This window comes from Miniopterus natalensis, chromosome 17 (assembly GCF_054644295.1).
Source record: "Miniopterus natalensis isolate mMinNat1 chromosome 17, mMinNat1.hap1, whole genome shotgun sequence".
NCBI classification, from domain to species: Eukaryota; Metazoa; Chordata; class Mammalia; order Chiroptera; family Miniopteridae; genus Miniopterus; species Miniopterus natalensis.
The window spans coordinates 24,128,036-24,155,557 of NC_142097.1; the positions used below are offsets into that span (position 1 = coordinate 24,128,036).

General features: G+C 42.4%; 2 protein-coding genes and 1 long non-coding RNA gene across 3 annotated transcripts in view; 2 read left to right on the forward strand and 1 right to left on the reverse strand.

The window, feature by feature from the left end:
* The window catches only part of LOC148091263 (uncharacterized), a 291,917-nt gene extending 281,343 nt beyond the window's left edge, over positions 1-10,574 (reverse strand). Inside the window, exons 1-2 of the long non-coding RNA XR_015715867.1 lie at positions 10,521-10,574; positions 9,156-10,136 (exon numbers count right to left, since the gene is read on the reverse strand). This is a non-coding gene — a long non-coding RNA (uncharacterized LOC148091263). The remainder of the gene's footprint in view (positions 1-9,155; positions 10,137-10,520) is intronic.
* On the forward strand, positions 7,125-11,554 carry KRT10 (keratin 10). Its single transcript, XM_087826126.1, has 9 exons — positions 7,125-7,763; positions 8,576-8,658; positions 9,020-9,176; positions 9,269-9,430; positions 9,534-9,659; positions 9,939-10,156; positions 10,296-10,337; positions 10,570-10,919; positions 11,215-11,554. The coding sequence occupies exons 1-9, from the start codon at positions 7,125-7,127 to the stop codon at positions 11,319-11,321; spliced, it is 1,884 nt and encodes a 627-aa protein (XP_087682252.1). The 3' UTR covers positions 11,322-11,554.
* Positions 11,555-18,456: 6,902 nt separating this feature from the next.
* Positions 18,457-27,276, forward strand: KRT28 (keratin 28). Its single transcript, XM_016215097.2, has 8 exons — positions 18,457-18,906; positions 19,363-19,445; positions 19,983-20,139; positions 22,277-22,438; positions 22,919-23,044; positions 25,920-26,137; positions 26,751-26,806; positions 27,071-27,276. Exons 1-8 carry the CDS (start codon positions 18,457-18,459, stop codon positions 27,211-27,213), a joined length of 1,395 nt encoding a protein of 464 aa, XP_016070583.2. The 3' UTR covers positions 27,214-27,276.
* The last annotated feature ends 246 nt before the right edge of the window (positions 27,277-27,522 follow it).

A 27,522-nucleotide genomic window follows, 5' to 3' on the forward strand; every position in this document is an offset into this window, starting at 1 on the left:
TATGCCATGGACAAGTTGTTGGATTTTTAAGTATTTTAAAAATCTCTAAACAATAAGATTAAATGATGAATTTCATAAGACTTTTATTCTTTAATATTTAATCCCATTGCATATATTCATTGAAATCACTACAATGGTGGATTGCTCCTTTCATTATATTCTTTAACTTCTATGTGTACCATTTGTAATCCAAAATTTTCTCTTTTTTTTTTTAATCCTCACTTGAGCAAGTGTTTTTACTTGATTTCCGAGAGAGAGAGAAAGAGAGAGAGAGAATGATCCATGTGAGAGAGAAACATCAATCAATCAGTTGCCTTTCTATGTGCCCTGACCAATTGGGGATCAAACCCGAAACCTGGGTACAGGCCCTGACCAGGAATCAAACCTGCCACCTTCCAGTGTAGGGGATTACATTCCAACCAACTGAGCCACAGTGGCTGCCACCTTTATTCTTTTTTTATCTGTCCAGGCTCCCTAAGTAAAAACTAAAAAGACCTGGTAATGAAGTCACTTTCTCTCATTACCAGCCATCTCTGAGTGGATCAATTTTGACAGACAACCACAGCTGGACCTAAAGGAATTTTCTTAGATTTATGAATGGGGGTAAAAAACAGCAACTACATTTTTTATTGGAGTCTGAAGAGGTTGGTTGGTTGGTTGGTTGGTTTGGTCCTTTCAGCTTTACTACTTTTTATGAAAATCAAAAGGGATATTATGTTTCTATTTCTGGTTCTGTATTAGAAATTCTCTCCCTAATGCAGGTAATCCATAGTGAGCAACTGTCTTTCACAAAATGAAGTTAACTTGATCAAAAGGGAAAAGCCTATGACATACTAATGAAACTTGCTAAGTCATTGTTACATTTAATCCTTAAATTACACCACACTAATGGGCTAGCTAACCAGAGAACCAACCAAAATAATCAATTCTCCTAATTTAAAAAATGAAATTTTAGAAGTACAGATATATTTTAGCAGTTTTTGAGTATCAAGATCATTCTCAACACATCCAAGACCAAAAAGGGGACTTTTAATGAAGAGGAAAAGGTCAGAGCCAGAATTTTAAAATATATATATTCTAAGGTATAAATCTTTATATATTTTAAGATACCTTAGGTATCCTATGTAGAATCTTAGACTTCTTATCATTCTTACACAACACTCTCACATCTAAAAAGCACATGTTATCATTTACTTAAAGCAAAATTAAATTAGTTGTCTTTGATGAGGCATTATTTAAATTTTGAACTAGTACCATTACCAAAACACACGGAAGAAGAGTTTAGAGAACAAAATAAAGACAAAGAAAAGAAAGTGGGAAAAGGCACTATGGTGATATGAAAATACTCAGAGAACAGTAAATGCCTACAAGGTACAGCAAGAGTATAAGGCACCCTCCCTTCTCTGAAGAAACTTAAATATCTTACCTCATTGGGTACAATAATAATGTAGTATAGTACAAAATACAAGGTTGTACACAGGAAATGAAAAGAACATGAGGGCCATGACTAGACTACAATGATTTGAGTAAGGAACAAAGTGGAAAAAGGATGTTCCAGACCAGGAACAACAGAAGCCTTAAAATAGGATAAAGCATAGTGTCTCGGCCAAGATTTAAAAGAAAGTCTTGCTTATAATGAAAGGATTTTTTTAAGAAAATGCTAACTTTTTTTTCATTGGATCGTAGATTATTATTATTACACATATTTTAATATTTGCTATTATTATTATCCATATTTTACAGGGTAGTAAAATAAGGCACAGAAAGACTGAATCTCTTGCCCAAGGCCACATAATTACTTCATGAAGAGAATCCAGCACTCCTTTCATTCCACCACAGGGAGCGTGAGGTTGGACAGATGGAGTAGGGCAAGGTTATTCAAAAGATTTAATACATCCACAAGAGAAATCCATTGTAGGTGCTGAGTATGTTGATAAAGGGATGACAATACTTTTTCAAGAACATTAATCTTGCATCAGTGAACAGAACAGATCTTAAGTGGCACAGCAGTGAGTCAAGAAAAACACTTCAGAAGCTGGTGATGTAACCCACGAGAGAAGTGGTGAGAGCCTGGATTAGGGCAGCTGCAGAGGGACAAGACAAAAAGAAACAAATAGATATGACAAAAGAAACGGTGACGAAATTGGTGACTTGGTGCATGTAGGAGCTAAAGAAAAGAATGAAGTTGAAATGAAAGCAAGTATCAGAGAAAAACAGATGGCATGGTTTATCACAAAGTTATCAATAAAACACCATTATCTGCCCTGTTCTCCCCAGCCACTGTCTTCCTCACTGGTCATGTTCCAACTTCCAATCTTATCCTTTCATTCATTTATATTTTGCTGGCTTACTGCATGTTAGATGGTGGGTGAGGCTCTGAGAAACAGAGATCACAATGATAGTAATAACAATAACAAAAAACACTTATTAAACATTTATTCTATATATGCCAGGCACTGTTCTAAAGGCTGTGTATTTACTAACTCACATAGGGTAGGCAAAATTATTATTCCCACTTTAGAGATGAAACAAAGCCATACAGTAAGTGGTGGGGCCTGGATTGTAAGCCACACTGTCTCACTCCAGAGCCCATCCACTCAACCACTCTGCTATAATGCACTGAAAAGCCTTCATGCAATTTCCATATTTTTGTGGTTTCCATTACAGTGCATCCCAGAAGTTTTAGAAAAAGTATATAATATGGGCGTGCCTTCAGAATTTTATAAGGTTGCCAGTGAGAAGATATGGGCCTTATCTGAGTTGTTCTAATTACTCAGCTATCTGGGAGGAGGGCACTAAACCCATCGAACAGTTCTACAACTTTCCACTTGGCTTCAATTCCATGGGTGGTCATCACAAAGGCACATCCAGCAATTTATACCAAGTCACACAACACCAGGGTAAAAAAAATGTCTAATTCTCCAATTTTGTGTGATAAACAATAGAAAATGCTACACATTTAGCTTATCTGCCTTGTCATCTTGAGGCATAACCTGCATTACCAGATTCATCTTTCTGCAACTACCTAAATTATTCATTATACCTCAGTTACTCAATCAGACAAAGAAGCTTGCAAATAGAATTTTCAACTAGCAACTTCAAAAGAGAATTTTGTAGCAAAATAAGGAAGATCCAAATTGGAATGATCCAAATCCTAATTGGTAAGCAAAACTGATAGCAACGGTGAATCGATGACGAGCTTTGAGAGCCCCAGCCTAATGAACCACACGGGAATAGCACCTATACCCTATCCTAACCATGACCCAAAAGCCAGAAGCATTAAAGAATAAATAGATACACTGGAGTACATGAAAGTAAAATACTACAGGCAAAGTAATCAATTCCAATACTGAATACATCGTGGATCACCCCACCAAAACTCTACTAACTCTGCCCTCTGAAAGGACGGCCATGGCTCCTACTTGCCAAACCAGGAGTCTTTCTTCAGTCTCCTTCATCCTTGGCCAAGCTCTCTGGAGAGCACCCCACTGTATCTGGGTACTCTCCTCCCTTGACTTCCATGACCCTTCTCCCCTCTTCCCCAATCCTAGGTGCCCTATTATTCTCTAGCTTTTCTTTCCAGCTCCTAACATGTCTGTACCCAAAAGTTCAGGCTTGGGTCTTCTGCTCATTTCTCTCTAAATTCCTTCCCTTAGGGGCCCTAACTATTCTGATGTCTGCTGCTCTAATCTCTCTCCTGAACTATAATCCTACGACTCTAACTGCTGAAAGACATTTTTACATGAATATCCTGGTATTAGTACTTCGAATTCACATCTTAAACCAAATTCATCTTCTCCTCCAAACCTGACTTCACTATTCTTTCAGTTGTGCCCTCACACATCTCACACACACACACACACACACACACACACACACACACACACAGACTATTGGAGCTCCTCTCTGCACTCCCTCAACACCCTGTCCAAACCTCAAAAAGCCCAGATTACCCTATTATAATCTCTGATTCGTGGGTATGTTTGTTTGCCTCTCCAAGTAGATTATAAACTCCTTGAGGGGCAGAAATTGTATCTTAGTTGCCTATGTATCCCCAGTGACTTTTGCAGGTACTCAATACAATCTGCTAAGAGAAATTAATCAACATGGCCCATCTGTTCCAGCCAAACTGGTCCACCTACAGTGTCCACATGATTGGCATTTCCACAGATCCCACTTCCAGGCTTCTCTCTGCTGGTGCACATATGGAAAAGCACTACCCACCCTTTACAAGACTGAGTTTAAATTTCACCTGCACCATGAAACTTTGCCAGGTGACCCATTCCAAGACTCCTCACTCATCAGTCTTACAGTGGCAGTTCAGTGTCATAAAACAGTATCACCTAGGAAGGTACACAGGCCTGATTTAAAACCAGGCTCTAGCATAAACTAGCTGTGTTACTCTGGGCAAATTCCTAAAACTTTTTAAAGCTATAAAATGAGGTAAATAATACCTATCATAGGGGATTTAGGGGAGGGGGTAAAGTACAGTAAACCACCCAGAACATAGTAGATATTCAGGAAATGTTAATCCCTCCCCACTCCACCTCCTTCCCACTTCATTTACCACTGCTGTAGTGCTTAAATTGATAATGTATGTCATGTCCCCTCAATTAGATCCCAACAATTCATAAGATCCTTAAGGGCAGAAGCTGAATCTCAATCATCTCTGTACCTTCTAAGCACCTACTAATGTGTCTTACATAAAGACACAATAAAAACTGAGGACAATGAAATCACAGTTACAATGGATTATGGCAATCAAGTGTAAATTGTGCCAAGAGTAGAACTGACAACCGTATTCATCCAATTTAGCTGCAAAATTATTACATGGCACCTCTGTCATTTCACTCATTCCAAAAGCTGATTTCAACAAATGACAGTGTAAATAAAGACAAATCAATTTGTAGAGTGTACAAATTAATAAGTAATCATTGATAATAACATTAAAGGTGGCTTAAAATGTTACAGTTGGTATTAGAAGACTAAACATGTTTTGTTCCCATGTGCTTTTATGCAATGGTTTCCTTTCACATATCCTTTGATTTAATGTAATTATAACAGATCTCTTCGAACCACTTGTTAACTAACTGAAACTAGATTAAGATTTTTATGTTTTCCCACCAGGGGACAAAATTAAGGGCCAATACTAAAGCAAAACTAGTAAGATGGAGATTCAAAACATAATAATTACAGGTAAAACCTTCCAAAAATTCTAATTAAAGTGTTTTCTTTCCAAATGTCTTTCATTAATATCAAGCCTTCAACATCCTCTTTGAACTTACTAGAATCTTTTCTCTACCCTGATTTATCATAGCTTTCCTTCACTACATAGTATCTTCATCAGGGATCAATTCCCATGGTTGCCCCACTTGCATGTGCTAACAGGCTGGAGTGGCTGCAGCTTGTTGCGTAGTAACCTCCACTCTAACAATCAACTCTTCATTTTGCTGCCAACTGCATTCCCTTTCCCTGCAGAAACTATTTCTATAGTTTTCACAAACTGGAATGTGCAGCTTTTCAAAATTTAATTTGAAAAAACAATTAGGGATAGAAGTGTGCGAAATACCCTCCTTTCAAAATGCTCACGCCTCCGAGTTCATTTTGTTTTGTTTTGTTTTCCCATGTAGAGAAGTTTATAGTAAGAAAGAGGCATTCAGTTCTAGCAGACCCATCCACTAGAACACAGAACACACACACACACACACACACAGGTACAACAGGAAAGAGCTAAAAGCCAAGCATTAAAAGACCAAGTCTCTAATCTCAGTTCAACTACCTATTATATACCTTTAGGCAAAACCATAACCTTTCTTGGCTTTGACTTCCTCTTCTATAAACTAGAGATCATAACCACCATTCCTATTTCAGCAGCTTATTTCAGAGATTTTAAAAGCACAGGATCACAAATAGCACTGTATAATTGTAAAATGTGTGTGAATGGATATGTATACATATATAAACACACACAGCAATCTCACTGCCTATGGGTAAATATATTATATCATGTATTAAAGTTCCAATTAAATACCTCACTAGAATTTGTTATATCAAATTCTATACACAGTATAACCATGGCAATTTTTTCTTTTTGGGAAACAGAATCTAGCTTGGAAATGTATGTTCACAGTCTAGTTCATAAATTTTGGAGCAAGTATCATTTTCTAATCTAATTTATATTCTCGCAAGCAAATTTTTACTTACAATCATAACATACCTAAATTTTCCCTTTCAATCAACCAACATTAGTATAAAAAAGTACTGGAGATTAGTTCTTCAGATCTTGTGTTAAGAGTATCTACATTATGGTCTTCACATAAGCCTTAACTAAAATTTATTTAAAAGTCAAAACAAAGAGGATAATTTCATGATTTTAGTTTTTTAATGTTAAAAAGAGTAGCACCATTAAATTAGAAGATTGCTAAGTTATTACTCACTTCCAATTTCCTAGGCAAAAATATCAATATACTTTCATTCTTCAAATAAAAGATTCCCTACACACACACACATACACACACACACACTCTTCCTAAATTGTGCTTATATGGCTTTAACTTTTTATATGTGGCAACTTTTGAACACTAATTCAATTGTTTAGCATATGTGTTTTCTTTCTAGTTGCTTACAGTTTCCTACAAGATCTCTATTACAGCGTGATTCTGGCACTTTGTGCTATTTGTTGTTCCAATTAATTAATACCATTTAAAACATGAATTTGAAAAAATCTTATTTTAACCATAACTTTGCAGCTAAAATTCTTTTTCCAAACTTTGCCCACATTCTGTGCAACCTAAATTAGTGCTGAGCTCAAACTGGATTTTAACAGTTGCTCAATGTTCTTCAAAAGGTGAAAAGGCATATGTTTATCCGAACTACACCCATTTTCAATTTCAACACAGCAAACCTCTCGTTTTTTCTTAAGGCAAATTTTAAACCATACATATTGGGATTGGTTATTACTGAAGATAATTTATGCAATCATGAGCCAAAGATGCTAAGCTGGCAAGAAGAAAACCGTGCAAGTAAGCAAACTCTATCCCATGTGGGACACACCTTCTCAGTATATAAAGGCTTGCCACTGTCCTTGGTAGCAGCAGGCACTCCCTGGGCTAAATAGCATCACCATGTCTGTCCGATACAGCTCAAGCAAGCAATACTCTTCCTCCCGCAGTGGGGGAGGAGGAGGGGGAGGAGGGTCCCTCAAAGTTTCGAGCAGCAAAGGCTCCCACGGCGGAGGATACAGCTCAGGGGGCGGTTTCAGTGGTGGCTCTTTTAGCCGAGGGAGCTCTGGTGGAGGCTGCTTTGCAGGATCAGGCAGCCATGGAGGAGGGCTAGGGGGTGGGTATGGTGGAAGCAGCTTTGGTGGGGGCTATGGAAGCAGCAGCTTTGGTGGGGGCTGTGGAGGAGGCAGTTTTGGAGGAGGCAGCTTTGGAGGGGGCAACTTTGGTAGCTTTGGTGGAGGAGGCTTTGGTGGAGGAGGCTTTGGTGGAGGCCTCTTTGGTGGAGGCGGCTTTGGAGGAGGTTTTGGTGGTGGTGCTGGACTTGGAGATGGTGGCCTTCTCTCTGGAAATGAAAAAGTAACCATGCAAAATCTGAATGACCGCCTGGCTTCCTACTTGGACAAAGTTCGGGCTCTTGAAGAATCAAACTATGAGCTAGAAGGCAAAATCAAGGAGTGGTACGAAAAGTACGGCAACTCAGGCCAGCGAGAGCCTCGTGACTACAGCAAATACTACAAAACCATCGAAGATCTTAAAAATCAGGTAAGGGGCATTTTAAAATCCAACTTTAAACCTATTTTTCATCTGTGTAGTTCAGATAGATCAATTTTAAATTAACCATGATGTTAGCTGGTCACTGTGTTTGCCTATGTTACTTTCTTGCTTCCAAAATTGATCCCATCTCATCAATGGTAAATATGTGTGAAGGTATGGTCATTTCACTCTTTACCCAACATGTGTATTGTATGTCATATAGGATGGTGGATTACTGAGAATTTTTTTGGTTTTAATGAGTGTATAATGAGTCCACTGTTAAAATACGCTAGATCATTTATAAATATGAAAACTGAAAGGACTGTTAAATGAGTCAGAACAAAATATCATTCAGATTGATAACAAACAAAAAATACTCATTATCTATATTGCAAGAAACATGAACTCTGCAGTATGGCAGTGAGATACTGCTTGCCTCTAGGGATTTGTGAATTGTACCTATAGTGTACCAGCTTAGAGTGTATTCACTTAGAATATCTATTTATAACAAATTAAACCAAATACGGGTATGAGTCAGTATTGGCTGAAATATAAGGAAATCACAGTATGAAGGGGACGCACATGCAGGAACACAGCTATATAATTCCAGTTAGCTTTCAGAAAGATGATATAGAAATAGAGGCATACAGAACCTTCAAGAGAACAAATGACTCAAGTTTAAGTGTAATGGTAAGCCTGCAATATTTCATATTTAAAATAAAAAACTCCCCCAAAATTTTGTAAGAGAACATAAAAATGCAGTTCATCTATGTCACTATAAAAGCCCTATCTATATCTGATTTCTTTACCTCTTCCCACAGATCCTTAATCTAACAACTGATAACGCCAATGTCCTGCTTCAGATCGACAATGCCAGGCTGGCAGCGGATGACTTCAGGCTGAAGTAAGCTAAGTGAATGGGGTACAATACTGTCACAACAAATACATGAGTTGTTTTTAACAATGACTTTGGATGTCCACAATAGCAGTTACTTTTTCCTGAATTCAAAGTTAAACAGTACTGGAGCTGTCAAGAGATATTTTCCATTTCAATATACCTTTTTGAGCAATATTCAAAGAAAATGCATTTTAAAGTAACTGCTAAGCTTCTTTGCATTCAACCACTAATATCCCTATGTGCATTAGTATATGATAAATGTTGCCAGGATATGAAGTCAACTCTATCTTTACTTCTTAAATACTCTCTTCCCAGGTAACATCTCCCTTATATGTTATAGCCAGTAACTGTACCATGCTCGTTTCAGGTATGAGAATGAGGTAGCCCTCCGCCAGAGTGTGGATGCTGACATCAACGGCCTACGCAGGGTGCTAGACGAGCTGACCTTGACCAAGGCTGACTTGGAGATGCAGATCGAGAGCCTGACTGAAGAGCTGGCCTACCTGAGGAAGAACCATGAAGAGGTGATGCAAAAAGTTATATGTACTTCCCCCAGCCAAAATATTGTTCATTTTGGTCACAGTTCAGCCATTAAATTTTTCTGTTCCTCAAACAGGAAATGAAAGACCTTCAAAATGTGTCCACTGGTGATGTGAATGTGGAGATGAATGCTGCTCCAGGGGTTGATCTGACTCAACTTCTGAATAACATGAGAAGCCAGTACGAACAACTTGCTGAGCAAAACCGCAAAGACGCTGAAGCCTGGTTCAATGAAAAGGTAACCTACCTTCCTTCAGGGTGAAACCAATGGAGCTTTGGTTATCATTTCAGACTTTTCTCATCTTTTCCTTTTTTTTTCTTTTTTTTTTTAAATATTCTAGAGCAAGGAGCTGACTACAGAAATCGACAGTAACATCGAACAAATGTCCAGCCAAAAAACCGAGATTACCGAACTGAGACGCACTGTTCAAGGCCTGGAGATCGAGCTACAGTCCCAACTAGCCCTGGTATGTTAATAACTCTCTCATACACAGTTTCCTGCTCATGCAAGACTATGAAACACAACAAAAAACCCAGAGTTGGGGGGTCACAGGGTAGAAATAAAAACTGGAGTTCTTGTTAACGGCAGAATAGCATCACTGGCATCAAGGGCTTGAAACTGAGACGTTGCCGTGAAACGTAAAACACAAATTCTATTCATTGTCTTTATGCTTCTGGATGAGGGCTTAAACTGTTAGCTGAGCTAGAGGGTCGTTGCGCTACAACACGCTCTCTCCTCTTTTCAGAAACAGTCCCTGGAGGCCTCCCTGGCGGAAACAGAAGGTCGCTACTGTGTGCAGCTGTCCCAGATCCAGGCCCAGATCTCCTCCCTGGAGGAGCAGCTGCAGCAGATCCGCGCCGAAACCGAGTGCCAGAACGCCGAGTACCAGCAGCTCCTGGACATCAAGATTCGGCTGGAGAACGAAATCCAAACCTACCGCAGCCTGCTTGAAGGCGAGGGAAGGTACGTTAGACCGCCGTTTTAAAAACGATCCCAGTTGCTTTTATTTTTTTGTAAAACTTTAACATTTCCACTCGCTTTTCTTCAATATTCCCAATCGCAAGGCTTTCCCCAAACCGAAGGACGCGCCAGAGACTGGGAGGAGGGGAGGGGCGGGGCGGGGCGGGGCGGGAGGCGGCGGCGCGCCCCAAAAGGCGCTGGGCCCCGGCCTCCGTTTCTCACGGACCGGACTCTGAGGGCGGTGTGTCTGTGAAACTGTTTCTAAAGAACATGTTTAAAATACATACTTGACAGGATTGGGGTTTTTTTTTTCCCCTCGCACCATGTTTTTATTTGCTAAGTCACAATAAGCCGGAAAGCGACCCACCGTCTTCCCACGTTAGAGTTTAACTGAACGGGACGTTTACTCTCCGTAGCGGCGGCGGCTCCTACCGCGGAGGACGCGGTGGCGGCGGCGGCGGCGGCGGCTACGGAGGCGGCAGTTCCGGCGGCGGCTACGGCGGCGGCAGTTCCGGCGGCGGCTACGGCGGCGGCAGTTCCGGCGGCGGCTACGGCGGCGGCAGTTCCGGCGGCGGCGGCGGCGGCGGCAGCTACGGCGGCGGCAGTTCCGGCGGCGGCGGCGGCGGCTACGGGGGCAGTTCCGGCGGCGGCGGCGGCGGCGGCGGCAGCTACGGCGGCGGCAGCTCCGGCGGAGGCCACAAGTCCACTTCCGGGTCCGCCGGCGAGTCCTCATCTAAGGGATCAAGGTCAGCAGAACCCACCTGGGGTAATAAGAACTCGTTTTAACTTTCTAAAACTCCCCACTCCTAGAGCTCCCGCCTGCATGTTTTCATAAATTATACCCCTGACACCAGTCTTGAAGGGAAAGTTGCATAGTGGAAAATGCTATCGGTTAAACATTGCTCGGATTTTTTTTTATTTTTTTTTAAGCAACTGAAAGTTCAATTTTCTTTCTTTTAAATTCAGTGTATTTTTCTTTTAGAATTGTTGCTTGTTAATAATGGGGACCTCCACAAATTGCTTTGTCTAAATTTCTTTTTTTTTTTGTGATTCACCTACAGACACCAGTAAAACCAGAGTGATCAAGACAATTATTGAAGAAGTGGCACCTGATGGTAGAGTCCTTTCGTCTAAGGTTGAATCAGAAACCAAGAAACACTACTATTAAGCCGTTTTATACAGATGCACGAAAAAAGACCTCCGAGAAAGCGCTTCAGTCTTAACGGTCTATGGAAATAGCTTCCCTCTTTGAAAATAAGGTCTCTAAAGGGTGTTTTGTGGTTTCTGTCTTTCTTCTTTCCACTTTACCAGAAGGTGTTTCTTTAAAGGAAATAAAAAAGAAATAATTTCTGTCTTCATCTACTAATGAATTCAATAAACTTTCTTACTGATGCAAACTTATCTTCCTTGGTCAGGATCGTCTTTATTTAAACTACATGATATTCTTAACCTTACACATTAGTAAACTCTACCATTTGAAGATTGGGTCTATACATAAATTCTGAAGACAAAATTATTGTCCTTAGGATTTCTCTGAGTGCATTTTTTAACCTTGGGGGTAAGTTGGACCAGTGTCAGTAACCTCACCGAGTAGAAAGCCTGTGAGTCTCCAATCTCATTCTTTCTTAGAAATACACAATATGTAGGAAGCTACCAGTTCTCTGTCTTCAAATTATTTGAAGCCTGGAAATTCTGAAATATCTCAACTAAGACCCTCAAAATAAAGTTAATTGGAAATTTCACATTTTATGATTACTCGGCTTCTCACATTTACCTTCCCGTAATTTCTTCCCATTACTGTATTCTGCTCAACTGCTATGCAGCGTAAGAGATATTTTCCAATGTTTTCTAGCACAATGAAATCATATCAAACAAAATTATGTGGTGTCCGTCAGATGAACAAGAGAAGAACTGTCAAGCCATGGTGATGCCAATTTGACTGAAAGGACACCTCTAGGTTTTTGCCTTGGCCAACCCTGCCCAGTGATCAGTACTAAAAATCTGGTTTTTGTAGGGTCAACCCCATCACCACATCTTTCAGCCAATAACAACCCAAATGATATTATTTCATACTCTGCTAGCATGTGGGGTGGGTAAGGGCTGGAGTTACTCTGTGCCCCTAAGACTACCTTCTGTTCCCTGGTGGGTTCCTGGGTTACCCATGTCTACCAAGTAGCATTTCTCAGTATCCTTCCTGATTTGAGCTCCAGTTTTCCTAGGACCTGAGCCCTGGTCTCTAAGCCATTTGCTTGGGACTCCTGCTGGGTAAACCTTACCCTCTGTACCCCAAATTCTTGACTGAAGCCCTATTTCAATGTGACTAAATTTTCCTATAGTCAAGTTTCCATGACCTGCCTGGCACCAAATATTAACCATAGTTCAAAGACTTCACTTTAGTTCATATGTCCTATTATATATGTACCAGCTACTCTTGAGAGGATGGGGGCAGTCTTCTACTGTTCACTGTTGAAGTTCCAACATGCCACATTGGAAAGCCCTGAAACACACGTTGCTGGGTAAGGACCCTTAGAGCATGTACTGCGTACATATTGACTGCTGTTCAAAAACACTTACCTCTTAAAATATTTATTACCTAACAAAGTTAACCAAGTCCCTGAGGCCTAGGATATTGTTCATAATCTAAGATGACCATTCTTATTCTGAAGAGATGTGTTTTCATATTTAATAATACTAACTTGAGATAAATACAAATATAAGATTCTTTATCTGGTTGGGTGGTGAGCGAAACCTTCATTCCTGAAAGGTCTGAATCATGGTGGTCCTGTTGTGTTACCTTCTCAATCTCCTTAAACAATTATTTATATTAAATTCTCTCTGATAAGCCCTGGCCAGGTAGTTCAGTTGGTTAGAGCATCATCCTGATGCACCAGGTTGTGGATTCGATCCCCAGTCAGAGCACATACAATAATCAACAGATGAATGAATGCGTGATTGAGTGGAACAATGAATCCCCCTCCCCCTACCCCTTCCTCTCAAATCAATAAAAAATATTTATAAATAAATTCTCTCTGATAAAGAACTACTTTCTTGATGGATGTTAACTAAACTTATTGTGGTAATTGTACTGAAATGTACGTATATCAACTAATTATGCTGTATACCTTAAATCTATACAGTGCTGTTTGTTGATTATGTCTCAATAAAACTGATAAAAACTGCTTTTCTGACTGGACTCTGAAGTTACATTTTAATAAAGAGAGTCTGTCTAAACAATTTGATTTAACAAGGACACTGGTATTATAATTAAAAAATTGTTAACTGTACAGGCCACTGTTTCTATTACATAGGTTTATCATGTAGTTATTAATCAAAAATCCTGTACCTATCCTTACAGAGTCTCAACTAATTACAGAGTCCTGCTATTTAAGCAGGACAGTATCCAGTGGGACTAGCAGAACCAGTTTTTAGTACTCGTGTGGAATTCTACTAAACAGCAAAAGTTTGTTTCTCTGAATATTTTGCCTTATGGCTAGAGGCTTTAAAGCTTTGCACCCTGACTTTGATGTTTATGATGTCTTGATATTTTGTTTGGATGTGGAGAAGTAATGTTGTTACAGTCAGCTTTACAGGGGAAAAGGCTTGAGTGAGCTTAACTAAATCAGGCCCGTCCAATATTTACCATCTAGATTGCATTGTGAGAGTAGGAATTAGGGAAAGAGCTCATTTTGTCATTATAAGCATGCATTTCAATGTTGTGATTCCTGGACTTCATATTCTGGCACTGGTATTTACAAATCATAGACCTTTTGAATAAGTTACTTAAACTCTTGTGAGTCTCAGTTTTCTATATAATAGGGATAACAACCACCTCATGGAATTATTATGGAAATAAAAGGAGTTAATACCTATAAAGCCCTTAGAAAAATTCTCACCATGGAGTAGGTACTGAAGGAACAGTATTATGTTCATCTTCCAATAAATATGCTTACTGGTTAAATAACCTAGTTGTCCCAAAGATGAATATGAGCGTCACAATAAGTGGTTGGAGTAGATGATCATTAATGTGGTCTAGCAAGGGGTAGAGAACAGCTCAGGTTGCTATCCTAGGCCTGCAAAACTAAATTCCAGACAGCAGGAATAATGGTGAGAGTGTGCCACAAAGGACATGACTAATCTAATCCTGTGAACTTGAGGTCCAATAATACACAGCAATAGCTTTGTGAAAGTAAGTGAGAAGGACCAGATGAGTGCCCCAAAGGTTTGATATAGGCCATCCCTAAAGCCTGCAGCTGTGTCACCCTAATCATGGTGCACCCTATCCAAGCTGTGTCACTGTATGACAAATAGAAACAAGTTATCCCAAAAGAAATAAATTCACTCTCAAAGCAGCTAAAAGGATATTTCTTTTTTTGAAGGATACTTTTGAACTAGGTTGTCCCACAGAAAGCCACGCCAAAGGAGGAAGGGCTCTTGAGTGGTCACGTTGCTCCTCAGTGTCTCACAATAAAAACCCAACACCATCCTATCTCAACACTAAGAGGTCTTTCCAGCCTAGTACCAGTTAGAAAAGGAAGGAATTATTGTTAATTGGTATAAATATTGGATGTGACCTCGGAAAAGGAAGGATTTGGTAGTGTTCTGAAAATAGCTTTGCCCTTCAGGATTTTAGCAAGGACAAAAAATCATGTAAGTTTTTAAATTAACTTTCCCTAATTCAGAATAAATTGCATCAGGAGAAATGCCTGAAAAGCATAAATAAATGGGCGCAAAGGCTAGCTGAACTATGACCAAACTGTGACCCCTTTGGAAGAAGAACTCTCACTGAAAGTTTTGATCGAAAGAGCCTCTGTAAGGTTTTGTCAAGTAAGAAATCTGAAGGTGAGACTAGAAAACAAAGTGGCACCAAAATGCATCTTGATAGATTGAAAGAGTCGTAAAAATAAAAGCAAGTGGGGTATTGCCAATAAGTACAGGATAAGATACTCAACGTCACAGTCATTAGGGAAATGCAAGTCAAACACTGGAATAACTACTATTAAAAACAGGGAGGCTTGGCTTGGGGCGGTGAACACACAATGCAATATACAGATGATGTATTATAGAATCGTACCCCTGAAAACTATATAGATTTTTAACCAGTGTCCCCCCAATTCAATTTTAAAATAGCAAAAAATAGGAAATAGCAAGTGTTGGCAAGGATGTGGAGAAATTAAAACTCTTGTGCCCTGTTGGTGGGAATGTAAAATGGTACAGCTGCTATGGAAAACAGTATGATGGTTCCTCAAAAATATTAAAAACAGAGTTAGCATATGGTTCAACAATAGCACTTCTGGGTCCACAAGGCTTGAAATCAGCAGCATTACTCCCAAGAGCTTGGGAGGCAACTATTTTCTTCCCCTTTGTATCCTCTACTATTAGTACAGTACCAGGTGTATAGTAGGTGCTCATTAAAATTTCCTTTATGTTGTTATGAATTTTATAAAAAGCATAAGTTGTTATAAGAAACATAAGCTTCCTCATCTTAAATCAGAGGAAAGAAACCTCTCTCTCATTCCCAGATTCATTGTAAGGTTCAAATGAGATAATACACAAGAAATCACTTTGGAAGCTGTGGAGCTCCATGTAAATGTAAGGCAATCTTGTTTTTATATTTATTGTGCTCTCGCACTGTGAAAACATCAGTATTGAGGTTGCTTCTGATCAGGGGTTTAATCATTTCTAGTTAAAGCCATAGCGGAGGTTCAGAACCTAAACAGCATCCATTTGAAGGTGAATGCTTCCCCCTGGTGGAAGTAGAAGGGCAGGGGCAAGTGTAGGTAACAACGTGGGATTGCCCCAGGGGATGCTGACTGAAGAGCAGAAACATCAATGCTGAGAACGCCCCCGATGGGATCAAGCCCACAACCTAGGCATGTGCCCTGACCGGGAATCGAACCCCGATCTCCTGGATCCTAGGTCGATGCTCAGCCGCTGAGCCACGCCCGGCCCGGCAAAGGATATTTTTATATCATTAACCACATAATGTACTTCCCTCCTGAACTGGCCTAGCAACATTTCTATGGGAAACTGATCATTCATCCCCTCACTCCATTCTCATGTTTCTCTCCACCCGTGTCCCCTCCCACGTCCCTTCCCTCTCCCATCTGCTGTCCCTTTTCTCTCTTCACCCTTCATCCCCTCCTCCTCCATCTCCCCTTACCTCCTTCCCCATTCTCTCATCTCCACTCCCACTCCACACCCACATACCTAATATATGCCCTTCAAGGCAGAATCTGTATTCTGTAGATCCCCAATGCTTCATCCAGCTTTATGTAATCTAATTCTTCAGCTAAAATTCTTCTTTTGGGAGTCATGCCATCCCCTTGCCCCTCCCCACACTCATCATCCAAGAACATCCACTTCACTCCCATTTCCTGCCTTCATTTAAGGCCATAATCTAGCAGTTCCTAACCTCCTGCTCCAGTGGCTTTCAGGCCAGTGCATATCTGACCCCTATGCCAGTGACTGTTGGGCCCAGTTCCCATGGCTATTGACTAAACTTTGTCAAGATTTGGGTTTGTGCCCGGCCAGACGTGGCTCAGCGGTTGAGCATCAACCTAAGATCCAGGAGATCACAGTTCAATTCCCGGTCAAGGCACAGGCCCCATTGCAGGCTCGATCCCCAGCTGGGGGTGTCCAATGATGACTTTCTCATCACTGATGTTTCTATCTCTCTCTCTCGCTCTCCCTTCCTCTCTCTGAAATCAATAAAGATATATTAAAAAAAAAAAAGATTTGGGTTTGTGCCTACTTGAAAACTCTAAACTTGCTTCTGCTGTTCAACAATTATTGTCCCACTTTGCTTCGCCTCCATCAACCTCCTGCTCACACTCTGCTTGCTCCGCGACCACATAAAGATGCCCAGTAACTCAAACGTGTCTCCTTTCTCGGTGTATCTGTCCCTCAGGCCTTACTTCCTTCTTTGTACATGACCTTATGGTTCATTACTTCAACCATTTTTTTTTTCAAGGACACCAGAAACTTCTTTGCTACCTTTCCCTTCTTCCTGAACCTGCCTTCAACCCCCAAAACACACATCGGCCCGATCACCATCTCTATTCCTGCCCCACGATCCCTTCTAAAGAGGCTTCTGAACGTTATTACAAGTGCAAGCTGGGCCCTCAGTTATTCCTGACGGTCCCTTCCCTCGGGGCTAGTCGGGTGTTTGTCCCAGTTCAGTGCTTACTCTGACCACCCACACCTCCCATCATCATTTTCCTCTGAGGCGTTCCGCCAATCCCTCACACCCGGCGGGCCAGAAACTAAACTCTGTGTCGTTCTCCCCCTATATTCCCCAGCTGTGAATATCTGGGACCCCAGCATCTGAAATCAATGACCTACGAGTCATCCCCAACTCCTCCTCCTTCTTCATTCTCCGAGTTCAATCAGTCACCATCCCGGCCCGGCTTCCTCTTGCTTCCCTCCCGTTGCCTTTACCCTCCCCCGCTGGCCTAGCCTTGGCTTGCGACTCACTTCTCTTTCCATTTCAACCCGATGCGTTGTCTTCCGCTTTTCCTTAGGATTCATCCCAAACTCTTTAGCACGGAAGGCTAAACATGATCCAAGCCCCTGTCTGGTCCTAACCATACATTCCTTAAAAATTGTAACTATGTCTTTGTCACCTCTGTATCTATTTAACGTCGTGTCTTCATTTTTGCATTCAGCATTGAGCGCCGGACACAGTGCCTATGCATGTTAGATACAGAAATCAGTCAATAGTTACGTTATTGTTCAAGGTAATCAGTAAATGTTATAACCCTGGTAAGACCAGAGAAGTTACCAGGATTGTATTTTTCTAAATAACATTTTTTTTTTTTTGCTCCAGTGGGATAAAATATGTTTCTGTTCTTAATGGTTCTTTATATACTCTGGTAATTAAGACTCTGCTGTGGCTGAGGGTACCCTATTACAGTCTTACCTAACTTTCTAAAACTTTATAATATCCTCTTCCAGATAATGATGGTATATTCCTCGGATCAAGATGAAAGTAAAGGATTACTCACTGGAAATTAGAAGTTGAAATAATGAACTTAATATAGAATGAACCTTATTATATTTAAGATAACAAACACCCTGAAGCAACAGCCAGAGAGATGCTAGACATTAATTTTTTTAAATCATCCAATTATACGTAATTTCATGCCAATCTCAATGATGCCATTTTTCTTTTGGCTTGCATACCTCAAATAGAAGCATCCTAACCATTGCGTATAAAAGCCCAACGAAACCACCCGTGCACAATACTCTGCCCTCCTTTGCCGTTACAGCTACCCACAGGCGAGGTGAACGTTTCGCACACGGCCATGTCTCTCCGATTCTCTAGTGGGTCCAGGAGTATTTGCTTGCGCTCTGGACCTGGATCCCTCAGGCCCTCCAGTGGAGGCCCAGGCTTCGCAGGCAGCAGCGCCTGTGGCAGCTCTGCGGCTGGAGGCGGACTTTCCTGTGCCTTGGGAGGGAGCTTGGGCAGTGTTCCTGGTGGGAGCCATGCCGGTGGGGCCTTTGGAAATGCTGCTTGTGCCAGCTTTGCTGGAAGTGAAGGGGGCCTCCTCTCTGGGAATGAGAAGGTGACCATGCAGAATCTTAATGACCGCCTGGCGTCCTACCTGGACAACGTGCGTGCTCTGGAGGAGGCCAATGCTGAACTAGAGAGGAAAATCAAGGGCTGGTATGAGAAATATGGGCCTGGATCTTGCCGTGGACTTGATCACGACTACAGTAGATATCACCTAACAATCGAAGATCTTAAGAACAAGGTGAGAAATGACAAATTTGGAACTATTCCAACGACTTAAAACTAAGAATTACCTTGCAAAAGACATAGAACTACAACAGGAAATGCTTCGTAACTGTTATCTGTAATTTACATCACATTTATTTTTTATTTATTTTTATAAATAATTCTTCCTGTTAGTCAAAAATAGGCACTTTGGTTCATGAAGTTCAATGTAGCTTAAATGTTAATAATTCCATCATTGTTTATTTTGAAATATGTTCACTGATAAGAAAGTATTGTGTTCTAATGTTGTATATGAGAGAAAAAGTAAACCACAGCTGTAATTTTTAAAAATTAAATTTTAAACATTTTGGTTGTTACTTGAGGGAGTCAGATTGTTGTGCAAAAGCTCACTTGTGTAATATTTCTTATCTCCTGAAATAATAAATTATAAAAGCGACTTATTTGTTGCTTTCTCCCTTTTGATTTCTTCTAGGTTATCTCTTCCACCACCGCTAACGCTAATGTCATTCTGCAGATCGACAATGCCAGACTGGCTGCTGACGATTTCCGGCTAAAGTAAGTGATAGAAAATAATCGCACCCCAGAAAAAGTTTCCTATCTGTTTACTTCACTAAATAAAAATGTCAATGTCATCCCAACTAAAATAAAGTATAACCTAAGAGATTAAAGGAAGTAATGCATGTTATAATACTATAATATGATACAAAGCATGTTACAATATTTCAATCAGCTATACTTATAATTTATGCATATTTATTACCTTGTTGGGACAAAATATCACTGTATTTCTATGCCTGTCTAGAGTAGAGCCAAAACAAAGATGTTTGTAAATATTTGTTAACTAAGTAAAAATATTAACTAAAATGGTATGTTTTACTTAATGGGGTTATACCACCGGGACTTGCGTGATTACATATCTGCAGATGACCCCGCACAGAGTTGGGTGAGAGGGGTGAAGAAGGCTTTCTCTGTATACTTTCATAATATTTAGAGTCCTGATTCCATTTCTAACTTTCAGTTAGGAGCGATCGAAGTTTTATCCACCTCTTGAGTGGTCTCACTCGTGCTGATGTTCACTTAACGCCTCTCCAGGTATGAAAATGAGCTGGCCCTTCACCAAAACACAGAGGCCGACATCAACGGGCTAAGGCGGGTGCTGGATGAGCTGACGCTCTGCAGGACCGACCAGGAGCTGCGGTACGAGGCCCTGAGTGAGGAGATGACCTACCTCAGGAAGAACCATGAGGAGGTGGGAGAGGCTGCCCTTCTAGTCACAGCACACTTCTGTACATTTTAAATACTTTCAGGGGACAATTAGGTTATAACAGTAATTCATGCTCATTATAATAAGTCAAGCAATGCCCAGGCGTATGAAGAAAGAATTTCATTTCTCCTGCTCTGCCCTTCTGATCTCATCCCCCAAGCTAATGAATGTTAGTAATTTGACCTGCATCCTTCCATTTTCTAGACTGATAGAATATTCTAGTCCTTTGGAGATACTACATTACTTTTGCATTAATGCAACCGTCTGTCTTTCCACTGCATTATTTCTTGTGTTCACATAGGCTTATCTTGAGGTCATTCTTCTCACATCAGGAAAGGAAACAGTCCCAGAAGAGAAGAAATAGCAACCCCAGCAGCCCAGTCAGCCGTGGGCCTGTAGGGTAGGGTCAGGATCACAGCAGGATTCATTGTCCCGCTTAAAGACACACAAACCAAAAGAAGGTACCTCTGAATGCACTGGGGATGGGAACAAAGAGCCACTTACATTTCAACATCCCCTGAGAGTGTCATATTTACCACACTCACCAGTGACCAGTGTCCCTAAGATGACATCACGCAATTCAGTTTTCTTTTTTTATATATTCTCACCTGAAGATATTTTTTCCATTGCTTTTCAGAGAGACTGGAAGGGGGGGAGAGGGGGGGAGGGAAGGAGGGAGGGAAGGAGGGAGGGAGAGAGAGAGGGAGAGGGAGGGAGGGAGGGAGGGAGGGAGGGAGGGAGGGAGGGAGGGAGGGAGGGAGGGAGAGAAACATCGGTGTGAGAGAGACACATCTATTGGCTGCCTCCCACTCACGCTGGGTGAGGCTGAGCCTGCAACAGAGGTACATGCACCTTGGCTGGAGTCGAAACCAGGACCCTTCAGTCCGTGGGTCGAAGCTCTAACTACTAAACAGGCAAGGGCTCAATTTTCTTTTCTAAAAAAAATTATACTTATTGATTTTGAGAGAGAAAGAGAGAGAGAATTGCTGTTCCACTTATTTATGCATTCCTTGGTTGATTCTTGTATGTGCCCTGACTGGGGAGGGAACCCCCAACCTTGGTGTATCGGGGGGACTCTCTAACCAACTGAACTACCTGGCCAGGACCCAAGTAATTCAATTTTTAAACTATTTTTAGCAAGAAGAATTTTTCTTCACATGAATCTTACCCAACCCCCCCCCAAAAATATGGAGATAACTTAAAGTTATCAGTGGTCTCCTTGGACAATGTAAGTCTTTTGCTCTTGGTGGACACTGGAAAGCCACTGATCTAAGGTCATAAAAAGATGATTTATAAAAGAGAAAGAGAGCAATCCATCAAAAGCAATTACTAATGAAAACAGTCAGCTACCTAAAGAACTAAGTTCGGGTTGCTGGTAGGCTCGTTTGTCCAGAAATCTATTCTTTGACTAGGTCAGACCATTTAATGATTCAACCTAGTAGAACGTATCCTGGGACACAGCAGCCACCGAGCGTAGTTACTCAGAGCAGACACTCCGGGACCAGAGGATGTACCATGTTCAGGTCCCGGAATGTTCAAATCCCAGCCCTTTCCGGTGCTAAGAATCTTGGGCGATTACTTTAACCTCTCTGTGCCTCAGTTTCCTAATCTGCCAAACAAGTCTAATAACAGCGCATACCACACCTAGAGGTTGAAGTAACTGAATGAGCTAATGCATGTTCACTGCTTAGGCCAGAGCCTGGCATTCACGAGCACTCAACAAATGCTGTCTCTTGTCCCTCGCAGGGCAGTTCCAGGTGGCCAGGGATTTTTTTTTTATTAGTTTTTTAGTTTTTTCCACTGCCCCATTCCCATCCACGAGGACGCTCCCCAGCATTCAGTCGATAGTCATGGGCCTAATAACCCTCCGGCTCTGTATTCCCTTCCCGTTCAAAAGGACAAAAAGCATCTCTCTGCAGAAGCTGGCCTTTCGTTACGGTGGGGGCTGCTCCTGTTTCCGTTAACGGGTAACTCGGTAGCTGATTGGCATGACTGTGGGCCGAGTAAGTCCATTAAAAAAAAAAAAAAAAAGAATTAGACACTGGAATTTCAGCCGCGGCCTTCGGGACAGAGGGAAGCTCCCCGAGGCCGCGAGCGGCCCTGACGCCGGGCGCCTCCGCAGGAGATGAGGGCCCTGCAGTGCGCGGCCGGCGGCACCGTGAGCGTGGAGATGAACGCGGCGCCCGGGGTGGACCTCACGCTGCTGCTCAACAACATGCGGGCCGAGTACGAGGCGCTGGCCGAGCACAACCGCCGGGACGCCGAGGCCTGGTTCCACGAGAAGGTGAGGGCCCCCGACCAGCGACCAGCGCTGCGGACACCACCCGGAGGCGGGGAGGGAGGCAGGGGGGAGGGGGAGGGGGGAGGGGGGGAGGGAGGGGAAAGGGGAAGGGAAGGGAGGGGAGGGAGGAGGAGAAGGGGGAGGGGAAGGGAGGGGAGGGAGAAAGGGGGAGGGGGAGGAGGAGAGGGGAAGGGAGGGGAGGGGGAGGGGGAGGGGAGAGGGGAGGGGAAGGGGAGGGAGGGGAGAGGGGGAGGGGAAGGGGAGGGAGGAGGAGAAGGGGGAGGGAAAGGGAGGGGAGGGAGAAAGGGGGAGGGGAGGGGGAAGGGGGAGGGGAGGGGAAGGGGGAGAAGGAGGAAGGGAGGGGAAGGGAGGGAAGGGGGAGAAGGGAGGGGAGGGGAGGGGGAGAAGGGGAGGGGAGAGGCGGGAGGGGGGGGAAAGGGTGGGGGGGACAGCCAGCTAACCCCCTTGCGCCCCGCCTCCCAGAGCGCCACCCTGCAGCAGCAGATCTCGGACGACGCGGGCGCGGCCACCTCGGCCCGCAGCGAGCTGACGGAGCTGAAGCGCAGCCTGCAGACCGTGGAGATCGAGCTGCAGTCCCTCCTGGCCACGGTAGGTGAGGCGCGGGCCAGCCTGGAGTCCGTGCTTCTAACCAGCCTCCTGGAAGCCCTCTCTTACCTACACAAATACGTCCGGGAGAGGGTAGGAAGGACAGGCACTGACACACACGCTCAGAACGACAGACAAGGCACAGAGAGCTTTCGTTCCTCCCTGAGGTCCCTGAGGATGTCTTTCCTGGCGGGTGCCCGGTGCCCGTTTCATGCAAGAGCTCCTTCCTTGGGTAGCTCATCTCAGCCCTGGGCAGCAAGCAGCCGGCAGTTTTGCTCCACCTGAAAATTAGGTGGCCGGCTTACCTCAGGGGACCACCCAAAGCAGGCCTAGTGTCCTGGGCATCACCTAGTGTTGATGGGAACCTGTTCAAAGCCACGTTGTGCTTTTCGTGGGGCAGAGGAAAGGAGGGTACATCTCCGATGTGTCTGAGCACCCTGGGCCTCTTCATCGCCACCGTGTCCAGGACAGAGGTCCCTGGAGACAACCCAGCACTAAAAACAGCTTCCCTTCTGGAGTGTCCGCTGGCAGCACCCAGAAGACTTGATTTTGAGAATTCTGGCACACACGTGGCCCAGGGTGTCCTGTCAGCATCAGAGGTTTCATGCTCCGTGAGGTTATAACACAAAGAAAGGGCCACTGTTATACAAAGCTGTGCGGTAAGCCAAGAAAAGAAAAGGCAACGACTCAGAACAATAGGAAGGTTATTTTTATTTAGCCACCCTAAAAAGGCACGGTGCTTTCTTATACAGTATTTAGATTGGAGATTTATTTTGCCACTGATTAACCCCAACTTAACCAGCATGCCCCTTTGTACACTCGTCACCGCTGGTAGCTGGTACCCGAGACCCTCCCGGCCACTTTGAACTCCTAGAACCCTCCTCTCTTCCCCATTCCCTTCTTGCCTACAACTAGACCCCTGAGGACCTTCCCTGCTGCTGTACCCTGACTCTGAATCCCCCTTCTCATTTTTGAGCTATGTTGAAGGAAATCAATTCCTGGTTTCCCAGGTCAGAATTTAAGCATTTTCACATTGAAACAATGATGTTAGAAAGTAGTTAGATTCTATGCAGCCAGTATAGTACTATAGTTGGGCTCATGAAATAATCCACAGTAAAAAACCCTTTTTAACATACATCATAAATGAATCATAGAATAACAGTGGCATAGAACCTCACTTCCAGACCTGAGATTCTTTTGTCATAGATGAATTCTAAGCAGTCTTCTGTAGTTTAGCACACAAATCGTGTGTAAGTCAGGAGCTGTCTAAATGGATAAAGGTTCCCTATGCTTCCTGTAGTTTACCGACTTCTAAATTCATTCTGAAGTCCTTCCACATCTAGAGCCAACCTTTACAGCAGAAGGCTGTGGGATAGAGATGCTGTCCCCTCTGATTTAACAGAGCGTTAGTAACCTTAAAAAAGAATAGCATATGAGGACACATCAAGGAAATTAAAGTTTTGAACAGCCAAGGACACACCTCACGGACACTTTGCCACTCCTTGCCTCACCCTCCCCATTACCATCCTGGTCACCTTCCACTCCTTTGTCCCTGGAGAGTCCAGTATCACCTACGTAACGCACCTTCAGCCTGTTAGACCCAATGTCTATCTGTAACGACGAATATTTTAAAACTCCATCTTTACAATCTTAGAATGAAGCCAATAGTTAATATATTTAGCAGTACACACAAAAATTTTAAACCAGTGCAATGCCATAACTTCAATAAAAAAGAGAAATGAATGTATTTTAAAATAAAATGTATTTAATATGTGAATACTTGGGCCCAATTAGCCTAGAATATGCAATGAAAGAGACAGAGGCTTACCCAAAGAGACAGAGATTTCTTTGATAAATAAGTTTTATTTTAAACAATCAGGAATTGCTCCACACAGGAAAAGGGAAATGAAAGAGTGGAGTGGGGGTGGGCGCTCAGATAATAATTAATACCAGGAGAAATAATAGGCACCCAGATGTATTTATATATGATAAGGGAAAGAGGAAAATTACTTTAATTAAAGTAGGGATCACATAACAAGACAAATTACAGACTATGAGAAGTAGAAACGAGGAGGTGTAATAGTCATAAAAGTAGTGTTGAAATAATGGCCTGCACTGTGTTATTAAGTATACCTCTTGCCTTGAAATCCCCACTCCTATTTCTGTGAAGGTATTATTTCAATCTCTGCTTTAAAAAAGGCCTTTGATTGACAATAGAGCACCCGGGACAGGTTCGAAAAGGGAACACAGCACAGAGGCCTTGGAACAGTGGTGGAGTAGATCTCTGGGGACAGTGGCAGAATAAGACTGAAAAACAATAGGCAGCCCCAAAATAAATATGTAATATCAAAATATTTCCAACATTGATTTCTTATTGTGCTGCCCCCCAAAAGTGTTTTAATACATAGGTTGGTCATAATAGGAAATATCACCTAAATATCATGAATGTCCATTGGAACAGTGAAAAGTCTTAGGGCAAAAAGTTCATTCATCCCAAGTGGGGTCATCTAGCGTGCCTCCCCCTCCCCCACCTCCAGATAGTGGGGTCATCTAGCATGCCTCCCCCTCCCCCACCTCCAGTTAGTGGGGTCATCTAGCATGCCTCCCTCTCCCCCACCTCCAGTTAGTGGGGTCATCTAGCATGCCTCCCTCTCCCCCACCTCCAGTTAGTGGGGTCATCTAGCATGCCTCCCTCTCCCCCACCTCCAGTTAACACCAGTCACTTCCCCTTCCTCTCCACCTCCCATTTCATTGTGACAAGCCCCACAAGTTTCCAAAGCTCACCTATGGAGCAATATTGCCTTTTGCTGGGAAACACTGGCCTAGGTGGCCCTCCAAGGGGCTTCACCCCTTGCTCTGACATCTTTTATATCCCCAGAAACAGTCCCTGGAGTGCTCCCTAACCGAGACTGAAGGCAACTACTGCGCGCAGCTCGCCCAGATCCAGGCTCAGATCGGGGCCCTGGAGGAGCAGCTGCACCAGGTCAGAACCGAGACCGAGGGCCAGAAGCTGGAATACGAGCAGCTCCTGGACATCAAGGTCCACCTGGAAAAAGAAATCGAGACCTACTGCCGCCTGATAGATGGAGATGGAGAGTAAGATTTGAAACACCATTTTTCTCTCCGCGGCCACAACCACACAGCCCATTCGCCGTCCATGCCTCCAGGCCTTTTCTTCTTTATTCCCTCAGCAGAGAAGCATGTTCATCTCTTGCCTTTGCAGTCATCTCTTCCATATTTTGTACACCACAGCCTCTTCCTCATCTGCCTTGGGTGACCCCAGTTGTCCCTTCAGAAGCCCCCCGTTATGGTCCATGTTAATTACTGTGGGTTTCAAGATTCTCCCTACCCACCCTCCAGGTTTTATCCATCTTTCAGTTCATTCCTAATGTCACTGCTGCCTTGAAATAAACACTCTCTGCACAAACCCCCAAGTTATTTATATATATTTCCCCTTCAAGCTTTAAATTTGCGGGTTTAAAAAATCAAATGGAAACAAGGTTGTTTTATATTCTCTCTTTAAATAGCATTTAATTACTTTCAGCTCCTGTCCCCCAAAATTCTATTTTCTTTCTAAAAAACTAAGATTTGCTTTTGGCATGCAGAGTTCACTTGAGATTATGTTCATCTATCAATTCACTAAGTATTTCTGAAATGATAAACAGAAATATTAAAAAATAAACTGTGGTGTTGTTTGTTTGTTTTACAGCTCATGCTCCAAATCAAAGGGCTTTGGACCAGGAAGCTCAGGGAATTCATCTAAAGGTAACAAAACCTAGTTCTGTTTCTATTGCAGCAAATACTTTTGCATTAATGGCAATCGTACACTATGGCAGCAGTCTGTATTTTAAAATTTTAAACTAAAGTGCTTAGCTTGGAACTTAAGATATTATTTTGAATGGATAAAACTGTTCCAAACTATTATTACAAATCTATATTTACTCCCTCACCAAAAGTGTACATAATATTACAACCAGCAGTTGAATTCTTTGTCATGTAATCATGTATTCACATATGTTTTATTTCTAGATTTACCCAAAACCACACTGGTAAAGACGGTGGTTGAAGAGATAGATCAACGTGGTAAAGTCCTTTCATCGAGGATTCAGTCCATTGAAGAAAAAACATCGAAAATGACCAATGGCAAGGCAGAACAAAGGGTTCCTTTCTAGCTGAGATTTTTGAGAAAAGAATAATTTGGGGAAAGATCCTGCACAACTGCATTATTCTAAATATTAAAACGATAATAAAAATACTTTCTGCCCTTAAAGATAAGTTTCTTGGGGGGGGGGGACAATTTCTTAATTACCTTTTACAGGGAAAGGGGTGTTTATTTTCAAATAAATAAAAAAGTTGATGTGCACTCATTTCCATTCCTTCATGACTAATAAATAATGATTTGTGATTTACTTTTTTCCTATGTCTGACTCATAGGGAGACATTTATGGAATATATTTTAATTGCCTTTCACTCTAGTTTTG

What these genes read in the sequence shown, in the direction of transcription:
- KRT10 (XM_087826126.1), top strand. Translation starts at nt 7,125, where the DNA reads ATGTCTGTCCGATACAGCTCAAGCAAGCAATACTCTTCCTCCCGCAGT. An exon ending in GCGGATGACTTCAGGCTGAA is followed by an intron (nt 8,659 to 9,019) that starts GTAAGCTAAGTG and finishes TGCTCGTTTCAG; the next exon opens with GTATGAGAATGAGGTAGCCC. An exon ending in TGAGGAAGAACCATGAAGAG is followed by an intron (nt 9,177 to 9,268) that starts GTGATGCAAAAA and finishes TTCCTCAAACAG; the next exon opens with GAAATGAAAGACCTTCAAAA.
- KRT28 (XM_016215097.2), top strand. Translation starts at nt 18,457, where the DNA reads ATGTCTCTCCGATTCTCTAGTGGGTCCAGGAGTATTTGCTTGCGCTCT. An exon ending in TCGAAGATCTTAAGAACAAG is followed by an intron (nt 18,907 to 19,362) that starts GTGAGAAATGAC and finishes GATTTCTTCTAG; the next exon opens with GTTATCTCTTCCACCACCGC. An exon ending in TGCAGTCCCTCCTGGCCACG is followed by an intron (nt 23,045 to 25,919) that starts GTAGGTGAGGCG and finishes TTATATCCCCAG; the next exon opens with AAACAGTCCCTGGAGTGCTC.